Below are 20,840 nucleotides of genomic sequence, written 5' to 3' on the forward strand. Positions count from 1 at the left end.
AGGAAGAACCCGAGGTCTCTGGGTGTACCCTGACACCGCTGGGTTACCGGTTCTATGCCGGTTCTTAAAAACCCAGTACCTCACTAGGCTCGACCCAATTAGTTTAGGGGAAGATGCCTGCTCAGTAAAGGCTAACCATCGGTACGCCTCACTTTTGCATCTTGAGTTCTGTCAAGCATGCAACCAGGTAAGTTATCTGTTTGTACCTCCTTTCCATCTGCTCACCCACGTCTCATATGCATTCTGAAGTTAATGTCTTGTTGCACTAGTACTATAAATAACTCTGAAATGTTGTATTCAGAAAGACATGGCAACCTAGTTCTCCACATAATGTGTATACACAAACTAGACAAAGGGCCTGATTTAAAGTTATTCTGTCAGCGCACCTGTAATACTTTTAAATAAGGCTGATGGGTGTCCATCACATTTCTGATGGAGTAACCCTTCCGCCAAAATCTAAATCAGGCCCAAAATTCTCGATGAAATTATTTGCATGCTGTTTCAACAAATTCACAAAAAGTCCTCTGTACAGAGAGAGATGCAGCGTTGAAAGTAATGTATTGGAGTTTACAGTACTTTGTTATGCATACATGGCAACCCTTTTAATTCATGCCGGAGACTACCGATTTCAAGGCTAGTCTCCCGCCTCCCAATTCCTGCATGCAGAAACCCGACTCAAGGGTTTTGTAAAACTGCCAAAAATAAAGACTTGATACCTGTCACGCACGCTCCAATCTCCCTTTCCAAGAATAGCCTCTGCCTTCAAAGGTTAATGCTTTGCCCTTAATTCTTGAAGGGGGAAATTAGAGCATGTGACTGGTCTCAATGTTTTAGTTTGGGCAGTTTTACATGGCGCAAACAAAAACAGTGTTGAAAGTTACAGGTAGGTGCTGCGTTGATCAAGAATTGCCTCATGGGAAAAGATTTGGAATTTGTGGCGATTATACCGAGGAATGACAGAGGAGACCTTTGGGAGTCATGTACTCCATAACAGGAGTCCTCCTTGAATCGTGATCTGTGAGGTTGTGTCTGGGAATTATTGCTGTGTCGCTCTTTTTGACATTTTATGAGATACATAACCGAATTATTGCTGTAATGCCCCTTGAAGACACATATCTTTGCTGCACTGCTTGTTATATGTGGAAGGAGAAAGGAGGAGGAGGAAGAAGAAGGAGGAGGGGGCGAAGGAAGGAAGAAGGAAGAAGGAAGAAGGAAGAAGGAGGAAGGAGGAAGGAGGAAGGAGGAAGGAGGAAGGAGAAGGAGGACCTCTCATTCAGAACAATGAATAAAGCTGGTTGCTCTATCCAACCCCGGCGCTGCTCTCATGCTGGGAGAGCAGCGCCAGTATTGGTTCGTGCATTTTCCTGGTAGTGTGTTGGAGCTTGCCTGGAAGGATGACTACCGGCGGAGGAGGAAGTTGTGGCGCACCATCAATGGAAGTGTTTTATTTGTATTTTTTGTATCCCCCACGCCCATTGGTACAAGGCAACCGCCACTGCCTCTCAACAGTTTAGGTGTCCAAACCTGATGCAATTTTTCAAATTAACAAAAAAAATATATATACATCAAGTAACAAGTATGGTTATTATAAACAAAAACAGCATTTAGAACTCGCTTTTTGTTTGCGCTATGTTATGAAACTGCCAAAAACGAAATGCCGATTGTCTGTCATCATACGCCGCAATTAACCGGATTCGGGCAGGTTGCCTCTGCTTAAAAAAATAGTCAGTGGAGACAATACATTCTCTGGACTATGTTTTTTACAATCTCCTTCTTGTCTGCTCTAAATCGTTGGCATGTATATTTATGTATAAATATGACTGCAAGAAATGCTTACATAATGTATATAGTAAGTGTCAACAGTGCAGTGAAACAGTGATACCAATCATGATACAGGTGATGCTGAACACCACGGCTGCTCATCATTAATGACATCTTTCTTCCCCCACCCTACAACCCTGTCTCTTTATCTCACTCCTGCAGGCTCTCTTTCAAACCTTTCTCCCTTTGTTGCCGGTATCTTATCTTTTCCTTTCTCCTTTCTTCATTTTCTGCCTAACTCGATTTTTCTCGAGGTCAGAGCCTTATGATGAAAAAGCTCTTGCTCCCAAAAATGAGTCCGTGATTTTGTTTTGTTTAAGCTCTGCATCCGTCAAAGCTTTTCGGCCTCTAGTGCTCACGCCATTATATATTTCACACATAGTGTGCCTGTATACCGACACTTACGGCAACGTTCACAAACACTTTCCACAAATATTCAAGGCCTGAAATTAGAATAGTGAATTGTCCCCTCCTTGAATATTTGAGGGGTTGTAATGCCTATCCCCTGACTTTGAGGGGAAGCAGACCTATAAGCACTTTCAGGAGGTATCTACAGACAGTGGACCTTACATGGTTGGAACGTTGGTACATACCATCTGCAGCCCATGCAGAAATTAATAATAAAACGTTGTTTGAATACCTCTCCTGCCATCTATAAGCCTTCGAAATAAGATACACTACCACTACCCAGTTAAATGACTTCAGACGTGTGGAAGGAATCTGTGTTTGCCCTGTTGGGACTCTAAATCTAGACAAACAGCTCTGTGCCCTGAGTGTTTCATTCACTAAGCCATCGTGTTATCTTCTTGTACTGTTCCTTAGCACTAATATACCAAGATTTTCAAAAGTGCTGTATTTTCACTGAGACATCTTAAGGATTTTGGCGGGCCAGGCAAACATATTTTGGGTCCCCCAGTACAGAACAATTTTAAACATATTAACTATGTTCAGCAAATTAAAGTCCTTATGACGTGAACCAATACTGAATTATATATTCAACTTTTGGAAGCCGGGAACACAAAAAAGCCAAAAGCTCAAGCTGTCTGGCATCCCAAACCAAGTACCAAAACAAAACTTGAACAAGCACTGATAAAGCATTTTCTTTTCTGCTTGGATATAGATGTCTTGTATCAACATTTTATGTTGGCTTCAGTGTCTAACCAACCTATTACTCCCATTGTAGGAAAGACATACAAATGGTGATTTGGTGGTGGATGTTTAGTGGACAGCAGCATAATGTAAAAGTATCACCTACTCACATAGCCTTTGATGTTGTAGGTTTAATTGGCAGCTATTCATAATCACATATAAAGTGTCCCTTACAACTGGCAGTCTCAGTGCAGCCATGAAAATCAAAGTGCTACTCCAAGTATTTTCAGCATTCCATCTGGTGAAATCTGATTTTTTTTTGCATAATTCTCTTCCCTTTCTGTGTGCCTCCTTTCCTCTTTCTTTGTGCACACTTCTTTGTCTAGACAGTGACTCCTGGCTGTCTTGAGTAAGAGAAATATGATGGGCGGAAGACAGAAGAAAGACAAGCATTTACAATGCAGTAGGTCTCGCATTTACTAGAGTTTGAGTTATTGGCATTGTAGATTAAAATGCCTTCTATTAATGTGTTGGTTTTTGAAGCAAATAGATAAAAGGCATTGTGATTTACAATGCCAATAGCATAAACTCTTGTAAATGCGAGACCTATTACATTGTAAATGCTTGTTTTTTTATAGGTTTCCATTTAAACGACATACTCAAAAACAGGTATACCACTAAGGCGCCTTTAAAAAAGAATAACTCTGTCACTATACAGCGTCACATGATTCTACCAATTAAGATCTATGCTGGCTCCAAAGCAGCCTTTAAATTTGCTGATTATCAATTGCACACATTTACATTTCTTTCAGTTAGCAGGCACCCTGGAGTTAAGGCTTGAACTTCCAGACCACAGTCTAAGCGATGGACCTCCACCACTTGGAACATGGCAACACCATACTCGACCACATCCCGTAATTAACATCGGCTCCTCTATTGATACTTGTGCTTTCAAAGGACTAAATAATTGTGATCATTTTATATCACTCCACATGAATGACCCCGCAGCATCCCTTAGTGGACATGGTCAACTAATGTACAGCCATAATCTGGCTAAAAAAGCTAGCCGCCTCAAGAGTTTAATGCAGAAATAGTCAAGACAGTGTTAAGTTAGAATTGAGAGGTTCAAAAAATGACCAGGAAACAAGCCTTTTGAAGCCAAATATTTAAAACCTGGAATTATATCCAACACCACCACCAGCCTCTTCACATAACACCTATGCACTTCAGATAATAACTAAAAGCAACCTCTTCAAGGGGTACCCCATATGATACTTCTAAAGTATCCAGCTACTACACTCGTTAGATATAAAACCCAAAAGGCTCCAGGTTCCTTAATTTTGTCTGCTCCCCTCCAGATAATCTTGTATTATTTATACACACATCAAAATTTCTCATTATATTCTATACCACACTCAGCTGCTTCCTAACCATGTTTACGATATACAGATACCTAACCATACACATATGAGAATGGTAAGTTCTCAAAAGTGAAATCAATAAGAAATTGTTGCTTGTGATCTAAAGCATTCATCATTTCTTTGTATATCGACAAAAGAACCCTTCGACCTCAGGTGTTTCATTCATATTTTCTCTGCCCATCAGTAACACTGAATAGCCCATTCCTTTCCATAGGTGACTGCTCGATATAATAAATAGCCCCATAGTACAGCTGTAATAAAATACTACAAGCCTCTTCTGATACCACTTTTAGGATAAATAGACCATCATAAGTTCGAAAACGTTCCTGCAGCACAAATTATCAGTCTGCATATTATAAATACATGTATTTGAAATCTAGTTCTATTTGTGAAATTTGAGTTAAACATTTCGCATGCAGTACTGTGCGATTTCGTAACGCACACCAGTGTTCTTTGTACACACAGAACAGCGCTTAGACTGGTTACTTCACTTTAATGGGTTACAATGAAGAGTGATGTAACAACCAGTAAGATCACCATAGTTCTGATATGCAATGTCAAAACAGATCAGAAAATATCCCAGAAAAAAAAGCAGCTCACCTGGTTATTGGGAGGGCAGGACATGCAGTGTATAGGCGTGCAAATGAAAAGCATACTTCTACCGTAAAAGGCAACCAAAGCTTTCATGGTAAGTGCCCTTATAGAGTTCATGGTCGGAGTATTTACCGCCTGACTTGTAGAACATTTGGCATCCAAATTACGCAGAAAAAAAGACGTTCAAAAATAACCTAATCCGTGCATTGCTAACTCTGCAGAGCGGATCTGTTTACTGAGGGAGAAAGCAGTGATAAAAGCCAAGCAGTTTAAATGTCAATGTAATGGGAGTACTAAGCGAGCCATTGCCAAGTTGTAGCCACGTAAAAAAGTAAATGTATGCAATCCAAACAAGTCAGCCTGGAGCGCCGAACAGCCTTAGAAGAGACGCGGGAGGGCAGTGAGGTTCCGTGACAATTTTAAGTGATGTTTTCGACTCGCACGAATATGGTCGAGTCTGGTATCTAAGAACCGCAAATGACGAGTTTAGTAAGTGTGCGCAGTTTCGCTGTGCTAACTTAAACCGTTCGTTTGATATGTGGGTTTTTCATCTGTACCCACGGGTTCCATCTTAGATACGGCATCCATTTTGTCTCTTGCCCTCAAGTAGCCAGCGAACGGACACTGTCCGCTTCGTCACCCTGGGACTCTCAGGATATTTGTGGAAGACACATGTACTTTGTAAATATCTTTTACGATGAGGGGGATGATACTGTAAGGCAGATGGCCCCGCTCGAGGCTCATCTTGCCGTCCGGTTTATTGTCTCAGCCGTGCATCTCATTAGGCACGTCCCTTTGATGCCTGTATCTCGTGTTTCCCGATACCTCCCCTTTTACACCCTTTTCGATTTCCCCACTGTCTCCATCTCCCTCTGCACCTGTCTTTGTCCCTATTTCGATCTGTTTTACTGCCGATTGGAATTCACTAATGTTGGGAAGATGGGTTTTTACAGTTGGGAACCGCCAAATGTTTCCGCACTTATGTTCCGGACCTTATGTGTACCAAAGTGACCAAAGCGACCCCTCTGAGGGATAATTATGGGAACCAGGTTGTAAACTTTTGTGTACCATGTTGTCCTATGAGTTAATTTTGTATAAAAGGAGCGATCCACAGAACCAATTTGAAGCAGTCTCCCCAAGTTGCACGTGTTGTACTTGTTGTGACTTCTGTGTTCCCTGCAGTTAATAAACCTTGAATCTTTGACGCCGAAGGAAGTGTCCCGTGTCTCTGTAGTTTGTGCGCCGAAACAGGTATCCCATGAAGGTTATAGGTGTTGTTCCCTGGCACCGCTGGTACTGTTAAAAAGTCCAGTCCTTCAGTTGGCGCCCAACGTGGGGCGACTTCAGCGGTACCGGTCCGGTCCAAAGCCTGATGATCGTGAGGAACTTCGTGTGAAATCTCCGAGGGAAGGTGCACCCCGCTTCATCGATCCTGTTGTCGAAATAAGTGGCCCGAAGTTTTTCCCTGCGAAGATTCCCGCCTCCTGACGGCTGCAACGGACCGATGCCCTGACTGTCGACCTATCTTCGACGCCCGGCGTAGACCTTATGTACAAGCGAGACGATAGACGGGCCTTCCTGGTGACGCCATTGAAGTTCTGAGTTAAGTATTTGTGGGTCGCTCCCAGTCCTTAGTGGTTGTTCTAGCTTTTTTGAAAGCTTTGTGGTTAGCCTTTAAGGCTTTGTGGTAATAGCTCACTGAGCTTTGTAATAGCCTCCTCGGGCTTTGTGGTTAGCTCTCCGAGCTTTGTAATAGCCTTAAGGCTTTGTTGTGTTGCATGGTTCCATTGCATTTGTGGTTCTTAGTATTGGTCCTTAGTATTATTTGACAGTTGCAATTGCCAAAAACCGAGGGTTTTGACTTACACGAGGTTTTATTGCTTCGGTAATCCTTGAAGTTTGATACTAGGTTAGTGTGCACGATGCCTAGCCATAGTGATTTGTTTCGTATTTTCAAATGTTGCGCAATGGATTCCCGGTTGGAGGACTCATGTCCGATACCTCCAGTTGGAACTCCGATACATGATCTTTATAGTCGACATGGGGTGGGTCCTATAATATATAATGATTACTGGATCCGCTATACAAAGAAAGACGGTGACCTTAGATGGCCACCACACGGAACTTTTGAACTTTCGATTTTAGATAATCTTGAGGCTAAATTATTTTTAAAGAAAGCTAGGCCAGCTATGTTTGATTCCTTTCGGATATGGCGTAAAGAGGCCAAACAGAAAGAAATCAAACAACTTAAAAAAGATAAAAAGCAAGAGTTCGTTCCTGTAATGCAAGCTATAAAAGAATGTAGACAAGACAAAGAAGAAAAAGATATGGAAATCGCTACTAGATTGCATCACATGAAAATAGATAAATGTTACCCAGTTTTACCGAATAATCTAGAAAAGAAAGAAGAAGATTTGAAGGAGGATTCCTTGTTATCATACTTGATGAAATCACCACCTCCTTATGTACAGGGTGCTACTGCTCCTGTAGTTCCTCCTATAGCTCCTCCTGTTGTTCCTCTTGTTGCTCCAGCGGCTGCGGGCCAGCCCGCTGTTAACCCTACGTTTGTTCCACCACCTGTCCTCGTTCCTACTGCTCCCGTACCTGTACCTTTGCAGACTGTTGTTTCTGCTACTCCAACTACCTTGTCCGTTCCTACTATGCCTTCCTTCACCTCTAGTGTTGTTGCCCCTGTTTTTCTTTCTCCTTCTGTTCGTAAGCGTGTTCCTAACTCTGTTGCTACCCTTTATTCACCTCTTTCTGGTCCGTTATTTTCGTCTGATTCATCTGACACTCCTCAGAGACGGAGTCAGATCCCTAGTGGTAGGGAGAAAGAGACGTTAGTAACAATGGCACATAGGTGGATAAGACATCCTGCTAATTACACTCCGCGGGTAGTCTTTGATACGTTTACTCAGTTTAATGAGCCTACACAGAGATTCGTATTTGAGGAAATGTGTAACTTTTTGAGGGAAGAATGGTACAATAATGATGTAGATGATGTACCGTCCGACATAATTGAACTTCAAAGTCACTTTTCGAACGGTATGATTATAGGAGACGATGTACGACGTGCAGTGGAACGCTTATTAGCATTCAGATCCACAGCACATTCTCGGGTGACATTAGATGATACCACTGAGAACTGGAAAGCGGTTCCTGGTCAGTATCCCATGAGAGAAGTCCCGCCACTGTGGGTGCCTGGAGATCCGCAAGCTAACCCTGCGGTTTTACCACATTTTCGAAGGGTGTGGATACATCTTCCATGGAAACGATCGGAAGTTTTGCAAGTGAAGCAATCCTTACCCGATCCGCGTAAAAATCCGGCTGGTTATTATAAGGAGTTATCACAACTGATAGAAGCTTCTATTATGAATATTGCCGACATCGACATGTTGTTTGGCAATGTTGTACCGCAACCAGTTTGGGCTAAAATTCGTCAAGCCAATCACGCAGCTGAATTAGGGGGTGATTGGGCTGCACTACTAGCAGCTGATGCATTACAAGTTGGTGGGGCCAAACCTGAACAGTTGATCTTGGATTTACCTCAGAAAATCATTACGCTCATGAAAACTCTCATGCCAGCGATGAAGGTGAACTGGGATAAGTTATCAGCTTGTAAGCAAAAGAAAGACGAGAGTGTCTCGGATTTCTTTACAAGGTTTGAGGAAGCATTTGTCGACCACAGCGGCCAGGACATGGGCGCTGAGGGAGGTCAGCGGTTATTCGTTGACAAATTTGTGTCAAATTTGCTGCCTGAGCTATGCAACAAATTAAAGAATTCAGAAAGTGCGTGGGCAGTTTCAACCCCTGCGCAAATACTAGCAACGGCTCAGTATTATGAGAATAGGGAAAAGGAAGAAAGTGATCGTGTAGAAAAGAAAACGAAAGAACTCAAAACAAAGGTTTTGTTGCAACAAGCATACCCTCCACGATCAAACCAAAATGATGCACAACAGCAGTATCGACCGCGAGCACAGCCCGATAGGACACAGCCGCGCTCTGACAACTTTGATTCCAGATCTTCACTTGGGTATAATCAGTGCGCATATTGTAGGAAAGAGGGACACCTAAAATATGATTGTCTTGCCTTACGGGACCACCTGAATGGTGTGTCGACACGTGGAAACCGTGGTGGTGGTCCTCAACAGGCACCACGTGGTAGAGGTCGTGGTTCATCCCACAATCAGAGTGATCGTTATCAAAATCAATCAGATGCAAATAATTACTTTGACCAGCGAAATGCGGGGTCAGTTCGATCTGCACAGTATAATGTGGATGACTATTACGTAGAGCACGAGACTGCTGTAAATGACCATTACTAGGACAGCCAACGACAAAGAGAGGGAGTAGTGTCAGTTCCGGTCGATCAGAGTGGGCCTTACGTTGCAGTGGCTACATCGGGTGTAGTTGAGCCTTTTCTGTTAGACACTGGTGCGACGAAAAGTTCCATCATGCATTCAAAACTCCCTGGCGCACCTTTGTCTGGCTTAACGAATGTTTCCGTTGGATTCTCTGGCGCCCCTGTTAGTAACCCAGTCTCTAATCCTTTGCCTCTTATGATTGGACCTTGTGAGCTAACCGCTCCACTGATTCTATCTACAGGTTGTGGTGAAAATCTTTTGGGTCTGGATTTGTTGAAACGATTATATGCAACATTGTATTGTTCCCCCGAAGGAGTGGAACTTACATTGGGACGGAGAGTGATCTCTCCCATGTATTTATCGGTTGATAAATTCCCATCGGAATTGAGTTCCCTCCCTGCGTCTCTATGGGCCACAGGTCCCAATGACGTGGGCCTGTTAGACATTCCACCCTATGAGATTCAATTGAAACAAAATGCGCGATTACCGCGTTTACCTCAATATCGTATTTCTCTTGAGGGCGAACGAGCGCTGTTAGCAATCGTTCATGATCTCATTGGAAAAGGTGTTGTTGAAGAAACGCGTGGAAACGTGTGCAATAGCCCTGTATTACCAATTCTGAAACGAACTGACCCAACTAAACCTCCTGTGTATCGTTTTGTAATAGATTTGAGAGAGGTAAACAAAATAGTGGTTCCGCAATTTCCTGTGGTCCCTGACATTACAGCCTTATTAACAATGATTCCAGCATCTGCCTCCTGGTTCACAGTGATCGATCTAAAGAATGCTTTCTTTAGCATCCCGATTGCAGAGGAAAGCAGAGACCTGTTCGGATTCTCATTAGGAGGTCGCAGTTTTAGGCTAAAACGCGCTCCACAGGGCTACTGTGAGAGTCCGTCAATCTACAGCCAAGCACTTAAAGGTCAGCTTGATGCCTTTGTATTGCCTAAAGGTGCAGCTTTGATTCAATACGTTGACGATCTTTTAGTGGCAGCTGATACGGAGGCCATTTGCAAAACAGCTACAGTATCATTATTTCACTATCTACATGACTTGCACCACAAGGTATCGCCTTCAAAGCTACAGTATTGTTGTCAAGAAGTTACCTATCTAGGTCACTTATTGTCAAAAGAAGGGAGAAGGTTGACCCCAGAGAGAATTGCAGCGATTTCCCGAATGACTGTGCCAAAAACCCAAAGAGATGTTCGTGCCTTTTTAGGTATTACGTCCTACTGCAGACAATGGATTCCAAATTTTTCATTGTTGGCGAAACCATTGATAGCTCTTACATGTAAAGATGTTTCATCCCCAGTACCCTGGTCTGAAGAATGTCAGAAAAGTTTTTCGGAATTGCGTGATGCGTTGTGTTCGGCTCCTGTGTTGGGTACCCCTGACTACAGTAAGCCGTTTACACTATACGTTCACGAGAGGGATGGTTGCGCGTTGAGTGTTTTGACACAGTCTTTTGGTGGTAAGCAACGCCCATGTGCCTATTTTTCTTCGACTTTAGACCCAGTAGCAAGAGCTTTGCCAAGTTGCTTAAGGGCAACAGCGGCAGCTGCGGCGTCCATTCGACAGTCCGCAGGTCTAGTCATGGATAATATGCTCACGGTAATGGTTCCGCATGCAGTCGACACTCTATTGAATCGAACGAAAACTCAACATCTGACGAGCGCAAGATTGTCTGGATATGAGTTGACGTTGCTGGCCAGTCATATACGGATAAAACGATGTAATGTGTTGAATCCAGCAACATTGCTGCCGATCGACGCAGAATCAAGTGGTGAAGCAGTACATGACTGCTATCTCAAAACTGAAGAGGAAACTAAGGGTCGCATTGACCTAAAAGATACTCCATTGACAGATCCCGATGGTACTTTGTATGTGGATGGTTCTTGTTTCAAGTTACCGAACGGTGATGTGACGACTGCGTATGCTGTAGTTACATTGAGAACAATTGTGGAAAGTGCAAGATTAAGTCAGAATTCGGCTCAGGCTGCTGAGTTAATTGCTTTGACGAGAGCGTGTGTGTTGTCTAAGGATAAACGGGTGAATGTGTTTACAGATAGCCAGTATGCGTTTGGTGTGGCACATAGTTTTGGACGACTGTGGAGAGAGAGAGGATTCCTTACGTCACATGGTACGAAGATTCAACATGGACAGCTTGTAAATGATCTTTTGGATGCACTTACGTTGCCTAAGCAAGTGGCAATTGTTAAATGTAGTGCGCATCGTAAGGTGACGGATGATGTTGGTCGTGGTAATGCGTTTGCGGATGAGACTGCTAAGGAGACTGCCCGGAACCTTAGCACTCGAATGTATGTGACGAGTTCGGTTAGGTGGCCTGCAGAATCAAGTATGTGTGAGAACACTATCGAGAGTGTGAAAGCAATTCAGAATGAGGCCACCGAGACTGAAAAGGCGAAGTGGAAAGAAAGTACGGGAAAGTTGGATGCGAATGGTTGTTGGACTGACTTATCGGAACAGAAAAGATGGATGTTGCCTGATGCATATGTGCTGGCTGTTGTGACTATGACACATGGGTTAGCACATATTAGCGCGAAAGGTATCTGTAAATTGCTGTTTCCTGTGTGGAAGAATGATGGTATTACGAAATGTGCTTAACGCTTGGTTAAGAATTGTATGGTGTGTTTGATGCACAATCCTGGTAAGGGCACTCCCACTCCACCTGGCCATTTTGCCCCTCCTGCGTACCCTTTCGAAGTTATCCAGTTGGACTTTATCCACATGGAGAGATGTAATAATTTGAAGTATGTGCTGGTTGTGGTGTGTGCATTTTCTAGGTGGATCGAGGCCTACCCCCTTAAGGATAATACGGCTTTATCCACGGCAAAAATTTTACTCAAAGAGTATTTTTCCCGCTACGGAATGCCTCGGGTTGTGTGGTCAGACAACGGAAGTGAGTTTGTTGGGAGCGTGATGAAGAGTGTGTGTCACGGGTTAGGGATTGTACAGAAATTTCATAGTGCCAATCATCCTCAGTCAGCCGGTTTGGTTGAAGGGTACAATGGCACCCTTAAACTAAAACTAGCAAAGATTCAGGCTACGACAGGTCTTTCGTGGCCTGACGCTTTACCCTTAGCATTACTGTCAACAAGGGCAACTGTACACTCCCGAGTAGGGCTCAGTCCCTATGAAATAGTGTTCGGTCGTCCTGCCAATGTTTGGGGGGTCCCTAGACCGGGTGCCTTTTGTGATCTTGAGTATCCAATGTTGATCGATTATCTTCATGACTTGACTGCTAAACTGAGGTTAATTCACCAACAGGTTCACGAAGCATTGCCGACACAGACGGAGGGTCCAGGCCACCAGCTCCAGCCCGGAGATTGGGTGGTAACGCGAAATTTTTCACGCAAGAACAATTTGGATCCCAGGTTCACTGGACCCTATCAGGTCCTCCTTGCCACGAGAACTGCAGTTCGTCTTGAGGGGCGGAAAAATTGGGTGCATGCCACCCATACCAAGAAAGTCCCCATTCCGTTGCCAGCAGACTCATGGGTAAGGAAAGGCATTGCATCAACTGAAACCGAAGGATTGCCGGCGTTTGTACCTTTCAGCGACGCACAACCTGTCGGAGAATCCTCAGTGCAGCAAAAAGGCATTATTGAACACTTGTCATCAGAAGACTCAAGACCAGAACATTCAGCTGATCAACAGGGCGTTGTCCCTTCAACGGATCTTTTGTTTAACGAACAGACACGTCCTGGGAAAACCCGATATTTTTTGAGATCCAGCACTAAAGACTAATAAAAAACCCCGTTCTGTCCCTTGACAAATGCATTATCCCGTTTTCCATGATCAGTTTGAACACTCATTCTATTGTAATTATTTCGTACATATTCATTGAGCTTTGTTCCTTACATTTTTTGTTTCCACAGCTGAGAGACATTGTTTTCATATATATATATTTGTGAAATAAAGGCCGTAGGGCCGCGCGTGTACTTCCTCCTGGTTAGTAGGTCTTGACGCTAGGTTAAAGACCGTCGGTTCCTGGGAACTCCTAGGAATTGACTATTGCTACACAGAACGAAGTGCGTCAAGAAACGTTGCGGACGGTCATAGGAAATGGCATTTTCAAAGCTGATGGACTTGGAAAGAGCTCAAGCACAAAGATTCAAGCTGCAGCAACTCAGTCGTACCAAATGTTGTGTGTTCCAAATATTCGTACTGTTTGTGACTGTTTCTGCGTTATTGGCGGGTGGAGTGTATTACACAATGTCTTACTTCTTGCCCTCTATCATACCTACTCCTACCCCTGACTTTAAACTCACCTCCACTGTTTCTCCTCATTCTTTTCACATCTTACCTGAACACGAGCAGGCTAGACGTGCAGAATTCCGCAACAATTCCTTTATTCAGCTCCTTCATCAGCATCAGTTAGTGGTTAACACTACTAATTGTTGGGTGTGTGGGTTGATGCCACATACTACGGATAAGGGAATTCCATATCTGGTGTTACCGTATAGCTCCCAAGGGTCTGCTCGAGCATTTCAAACAATGTTTCGAAGCGCACTGGGTTTCCACCCCATTCGAGAACCACGTTCCCCCTACTCTGGTCCTACCTCGTACCAAAAATCTTTGTCTATAGCAATAGAGGATTTAGATAGCGATATCTATGATCCCTCGCTTATCCCTGAAGAAGAGGTACAAGCCTATAGGGTCCTAAGTAGAGGCGAATATAGTGTGTTCACTGGTGAAAAACAGCTTAAAAGCTCGCCTCCGATATGGGTCGTACCCCACACTGGCAATTTTTGTTTAATAGGTCGCGGCCGTAGATCGAAAGCCCGACTTGGAGAGAGTGCTTGCACTGAAAATTATATTTTGCCAATGGTCTCGTCCCCTGTGTTTTTGGCTGCCAAGGGTACATACTTTATTTGTCATGATCGTGCGTATGCATGGTTGCCCTCTGACTTCATGGGCTCATGTTTTATCGCAAACTTGTTGCCTCCGACATTTACTGTAGATGCAGATTATCACAAAACTAGAGTTGTGAGAGGCGTAATTAGCGAAGAGGATACTGCCGGTCAAGAGGCAGGAGACTTTTTCAAGGGTTTCCTCCCATTTTGGGGACCTATGATTAATAGTAGGAACCTGAGACAGTTGACTCGAGTGGTAGAATCGACAGCTAATATTACTGCCAGTGCCCTTGGTAATATCACCACAGAACTTCAGGCGGATAGACTTATGACGTTACAAAACCGTATGGTTTTAGATGTGATCTTAGCAGATCGAGGTGGGGTATGTAAAGTGATCCATTCGAGCTGCTGTATTTTCATTCCTGATAACACTCCGACTGTCTATCAAGCCATCTCGAAGTTACATAAGATCTCCGAATCCATACACGTGGATGTAGGGGATTGGACGCTACTTGGATGGTTTTGGGGCCTGATGTCGACTTGGGGTTGGAAAATTCTGACGATCATTGGAGTCGTTGTAGTGTTCCTGTTCACGTGTTGCCTTTGCGTGCAGTGCGGTCCTGCCTTATGTGGCCTCTGTGCTACAACGTGTATGAGACAGCCACCTGTTACCAAAGGGTCTCGGTTGGACAGAGCTATGCTACAGCAACATCTCGAGGGTCTGATGAATATCGAATATGATTCCGACTAGTGTTTGCCTACATGAGGGCAAAAGGAGCGTCTGAGGTTCCGTGACAATTTTAAGTGATGTTTTCGACTCGCACGAATATGGTCAAGTCTGGTATCTAAGAACCGCAAATGACGAGTTTAGTAAGTGTGCGCAGTTTCGCTGTGCTAACTTAAACCGTTCGTTTGATATGTGGGTTTTTCATCTGTACCCACGGGTTCCATCTTAGATACGGCATCCATTTTGTCTCTTGCCCTCAAGTAGCCAGCGAACGGACACTGTCCGCTTCGTCACCCTGGGACTCTCAGGATATTTGTGGAAGACACATGTACTTTGTAAATATCTTTTACGATGAGGGGGATGATACTGTAAGGCAGATGGCCCCGCTCGAGGCTCATCTTGCCGTCCGGTTTATTGTCTCAGCCGTGCATCTCATTAGGCACGTCCCTTTGATGCCTGTATCTCGTGTTTCCCGATACCTCCCCTTTTACACCCTTTTCGATTTCCCCACTGTCTCCATCTCCCTCTGCACCTGTCTTTGTCCCTATTTCGATCTGTTTTACTGCCGATTGGAATTCACTAATGTTGGGAAGATGGGTTTTTACAGTTGGGAACCGCCAAATGTTTCCGCACTTATGTTCCGGACCTTATGTGTACCAAAGTGACCAAAGCGACCCCTCTGAGGGATAATTATGGGAACCAGGTTGTAAACTTTTGTGTACCATGTTGTCCTATGAGTTAATTTTGTATAAAAGGAGCGATCCACAGAACCAATTTGAAGCAGTCTCCCCAAGTTGCACGTGTTGTACTTGTTGTGACTTCTGTGTTCCCTGCAGTAAATAAACCTTGAATCTTTGACGCCGAAGGAAGTGTCCCGTGTCTCTGTAGTTTGTGCGCCGAAACAGGTATCCCATGAAGGTTATAGGTGTTGTTCCCTGGCACCGCTGGTACTGTTAAAAAGTCCAGTCCTTCAGTAGGAGCGTGATGCCGTGAGCGTGCATGTTGCTGTTCCCTGCGGCTCGTGCCAGTGGCGACGCCTGCAGTCTTCCCAGTTTCTTGGAAGCGCGTTCACATGCCGGTGTCTGCTCGTGCACCAGTCTGTACCGCTTGGGGAAGCAAGACAGCGACAATAAGGCTCGCTAGCGGCAGCGCTTCGCGCTGCAACGCTAGGTGAGCCTTAAAAAAGGTAAAAACAATGGAATCCCGAGAGAGGATGAAGGGTGGTAGATATAGAAATGAGGTAGAAAGATAGGTACTGTTGGGAGTGGCATGTGGTGAAGAGAGAAAGATGAGGTGGCCAGAAAAAGGTATAAAACATAAAAAGATGATGAGGTAGGCAGAGAATAAGAGGCACAGAGATAGGACGGGTTTTAGAATGTGGCAGAGAGAGAGAATTAAATGTAGAGTGGTGGAGGGGGTAAGGTAGAAGGCGAGTTAGAGAGAGACAGAGATTGCTGTAAACAGGTAGAGGGGTGAGGCACTAAGAGAAGTATGGACAGAGGCATGGTAGAGAGGGCAGAGCAATAGAGATACAGGACAAATATGAAGAGCTACAGAAGGACAGGCCAGGTAAAGAGAGTGGTTATGCAGAGAGTAAGGCAAAGAGAAAGGGGTGAAGGGCAGAAAGACACTGTATGTATCCCTCTCAGAATACCAACAATGGAGTGTGAATCCTTGGATAAGATCCGGAAATATAGATCGGAATAGCACTCTACCCTTGAACTAGTAGATGGCAGGTGGTTCCCAAAAGACCCATTTTACTTGGGATGAACATAACATGAAAGTAGCTCACCACACTGACTTTGAATAACTCACACCCCATAAGCAGAAATGCTCCCATGGTTGCAGACATGTAAAATGGCCAAACTTGCCCTTAAAAGGGAATCAAGGGTTCCCTTCATGTCTAACATGTTCTCCAAAACTGTCTTTTTATTCCACAGTGTGAAATGCATTCTGGGATTTACAGTTTCGCTTTTCATGTGGGCTTGTGGCCAAAAGATGCAGCTCATTGAAGGTGTGTTAAGTTTTAGGCTCTTTGATTTAAGACCACGCTAAGCAAGAAAGGAGGTGGGGAGTACTGGGAGTTAGCAGAATTGCAAGGGGTGCTGTTCCTGCTGCCGGTATTTCACGGGTATTAGCTGCTTTGCTCTCATCACCCGCAATTATCTGAAATGCAGTTGCTAGCTTTGGTTGCAAAATGCGAAGAAAATCATGCAGAAATAATTACTGCGATGCACTGTTATTGTCAGGACTAGTTAGAGACTCGATTACTGGCCAACCCAGTCCTCACTCAGTCTACCGGCAAGCCACACCATGCAGCCTTCTACAGACGGTGCTTTATTGTCTCAGTGGTCAGACGCAGCATATGCATCAACGGCCCTATGAAATGACGACCATACACCCAAGACCAGCTGCATCAGTGTCCCTACTATGGCCTGCTGCATCAGTTTCCCCATTCTGGGCCAACTTCAACCTAGTTCAACCAAGAACTACTACAAGAGACGCTTAAGTGGTACCACACTATTCAAGTATTAGTGGCCCTTGCCTCACAGGCATCAGTGGATGCTCACATTACATGCATCCATGGCCCCAAGGATTGATGAGCATCAGTGTCCCAATTCTGGGCCTGTGCATCAGTAGTACCACTCAGGACTGCTGCAGTAGATGCATTATTGGTGCCTCACAGTGAAGGCAATCATTACTGGCACTTGCAGCATATGCATCAGTAGTTTTTAGGAGTACATGCATCAGTAGCTCCTCATACTACACGCATCCATGGCTCCTAACAGATGTCTAGAAGTACAGAGGATCAAGGAACACTACTGCGAGATAAAAGCAAAGTGGAGAGCCTGACAATAAGAATTAACATCTTCTTAAATAAGACAACTAAAGTGGGGCACATAATGATCAGAAATTAAATGACCAAAAAAGAACTATTAGACAGAACAATTTTGAAAATGTTGTGGATTTAGCATGACACATACTTATTAGACCCACAATAAATCACAGATTAGCACTTGGCCAGTACTTGTACATTATCATACCTACCTAAGCAAAATGCTAATCTTCCAGCGAAACTATGGGCAATGCAACGTTCTCTCAGTGAATAAGTTTCAGGTAGCACAAAACGTCTGATCAAATTAATGACCGTTGGTTTGAAGTATCAGGGCGCTTTTTACCATTAATGTCGCCAGGAACTGTGCCATGTCCCATAATTAGTGAGAGACATCAAGGACCACTGCAGCCCTAGGTGCCAAGAAATGGGTTTTGTGGCGCTCTTTTATAGAAATTGTAATTTACTATCTCGCTCAAAGTTACTTTCGTCCTCTCATTCCTCTTCCACTCCCTTCCAGTTGTGTATATCTAACTCCCTCAGTTTCATTTTAAATTCTATTTCTTCTCCTATTTCTTGCCTCGTTGATTTTTTACAATCCTTTCGCTTTTACATCTTTTTCACTCGTCTTTACAAACTTCATCTTCTTTTTAGGTTGAGCCTGGGCAGCGCATACTCTGCAAGGCGTGCTGTATTGGAGTATTGTACTTGAAGTCCCACCCACTCTCCCCCCATATTTTTCGTTGGCTTGTGTCATTGTCCTTCCTAAATGATGGCTTCCAATTCCTTAATAGGCTTGTTAATCCCTCCTTAGTATCACCTTGTCTTCATTTGTAACCTCCCTTGGCGACTGGCCCTTTTACTTTGGCTGTGACACGGTATGTCTTATTTAGTCTGTAAGCCCTATTTTCTTTAATGAGTTTCTCCTACTGCACGCACAACGTGCTTTCCTTGCATTCAGCTCGATAAGCACGCTTTCCCTTTCAAGCAACCCCGGACAATAGCGGCCGCTTCTTTGAAGTGATAAAGGTCTCACATTTTCAAGAATTTAAGCTATTGCCATTGTAAATGACAATAGTTTAAACTCTCGTAAATGAGAAACCTATTGCGTTGCAAATGTTTGTTTCTTTCCTCCACGTTTTCTCAATCCTCGCCCGTCTGTCATTATTCCTTCATTAATTCACCAGGGAGGCCTGATTATTTTACTCTCGACCCGGCGCTGGTACAGTCCGGGTCGAGGAGAACCTGAAGGTTGTCACTACCCAGACAGGTACTCACACCCAACAGCTTTTGCGGCTGCCCGCGGCGCACGCAGTGGGTCCTGTAAGAGGATAGCCCCTTAGTGCCGCATTAGGCACCTACCCATGCCTTGTTGCAGTGACTCCCTATCCCGGGAGTCCCTCCAATGTCTGGCGCTTCCAGGCGTCATTTCCAGCACGCAGTGAGTTGGCGACAGGTACTTATACCCGCCCCCACCCACTGGCCACCCTCTTTGTCCCCCGCTGGACACGGGGGTGCCCTAGATATGACGGTGGCCACATCCAGTGCTTTGACGGAGTTACAGGGCAATCCGGAGGCTGACTGGTATGAGGGGTACCCTTTCAGGAGCACACTAGGGGTGCATTATGCCAAAAACCCAGGAGTCTTTACAGCAAGACCACAGTTGAAAACGACGGTGCCCCGCTAGTCCTTCCAGCGGTTGTAAGCCTGAGCAACCGAGGGCTTGCCTGGATACGCTCCGCCCTTAAAAAGGCGTGAGTAAAAGTGATGGACAAGGTGTCCAATACTATGTAAGGGGGATAACCCCCACATAAATAGCAGCACCAATTGGGTTGGCCACAGTGCAGTTTGGCTCATCAGGCGAGCTTAGTTTAGTCACCGCTGTCTGCCCTTGGATCGCCCATAAGTTAACCCACTAAGTTGGCATACTCCTTGTATGTAATAAACCTGCAGCAAACTGTTTTCCCAACAAATCTGGTGTGGACTGTTTATTTTGCGCAGTGCGACTATTATTGCTAAGCGGGGGTTGGATGATGTCGGCACTATGCAGGTGCCAGCGGCACACGCAGTGGGTGCTGTAAGAGCCGTCCCCCTTAAGGCTGCATCAGGCACCTCCCTGTGCCCTGTTGCAGAGACTCCTTCCTATGCCGGCACCTCCATTTCCGATGCACAGTGGGCTGGGGCCAGGTACTTATACATTTCCCCACCCACTGGCCACCCTCTTTGTCCACCGCTGGACACGCGGTCACACTCTCATTCGCCTACCCTGCATGCCGGCGGGAAGTCTAAAGCAGGCCTGACATAACTTCGACCTTTGATTTCCATAGTGCTCAGACACAGAAGCACGAGCAGTCAGTGGAAGAGACGGGAAAAGACCGGACTCCACATTTCTTTCGTATAGTAAGTTGTCTTTGCCCGGTGAGTGATAAAACGCACATTTACCCAAAAAAGTTTCTTGAAAGAGAAACCCCAAAACAATGTTTAAAAAGTATATTTGCTTTAAAACCAATTATTTTTACAATAGTTACAAAAATTGCACTGTTTAAGCTTGCTTCACCCTTTGCAGCGCGGCCTTTAAGGCCAAATCAATGTCAACAAAACCGGACCAATTTTACTGAGCCAGTGTTAGATAGATTAATAAACCACATCATTTACACAAGGCATCTCCCCAGAAGTGTACCTCAGAGTCCTGCCAATCTTGTTTGTCCATTACGCGATGGTAGCAGGGGGCGCAGCAGGACCACAGCGAGCAGGAAGCCTCTTGCTGCTTCTGAGGGGGGCAGTGTGAAGGGTGAGCGCTCTCGGGAGCCGGTGGACACGGGAGTCAGTCTTGGCGTGACTTAGGTGCGAGCCTGGGCAGCAGGAAGCGGCGGGGGCGGTAACTGGGAAGCTGCAGCCCGCGCCCATGCAAAGTCAGCGGCACTAGCTGTGATCCAATCAGTGACTCAGGCCCACTCGGGGGCAGGGCCAGCCTCCCCATTGGCTGAAGGAAGCGGCAAGGGGCAGGAAGAAGAATAAGGGTGAGAGGTTGTGATCTGAATACAGGAAATACTGTCGGGTTAGCTGCTTGGGGGCCCTGAGACCTCGCCGTAATGCGAGGAAATTCCCAGAATG

At 44.9% G+C, this 20,840-nt stretch overlaps 1 protein-coding gene across 1 annotated transcript in view; it reads right to left on the bottom strand.

The window, feature by feature from the left end:
* Window positions 1–20,572, bottom strand: part of CORO2B (coronin 2B) — a 359,010-nt gene extending 338,438 nt beyond the window's left edge. Inside the window, exon 1 of the mRNA XM_078683011.1 lies at window positions 20,407–20,572. Coding sequence (XP_078539137.1) covers window positions 20,407–20,436 — 30 coding nt within the window. The 5' untranslated portion in view covers window positions 20,437–20,572. The remainder of the gene's footprint in view (window positions 1–20,406) is intronic.
* Between the last annotated feature and the right edge of the window lie 268 nt (window positions 20,573–20,840).

The sequence above is a fragment of the Lissotriton helveticus genome, chromosome 3_1 (genome assembly GCF_964261635.1).
Source record: "Lissotriton helveticus chromosome 3_1, aLisHel1.1, whole genome shotgun sequence".
Taxonomy (NCBI): Eukaryota; Metazoa; Chordata; class Amphibia; order Caudata; family Salamandridae; genus Lissotriton; species Lissotriton helveticus.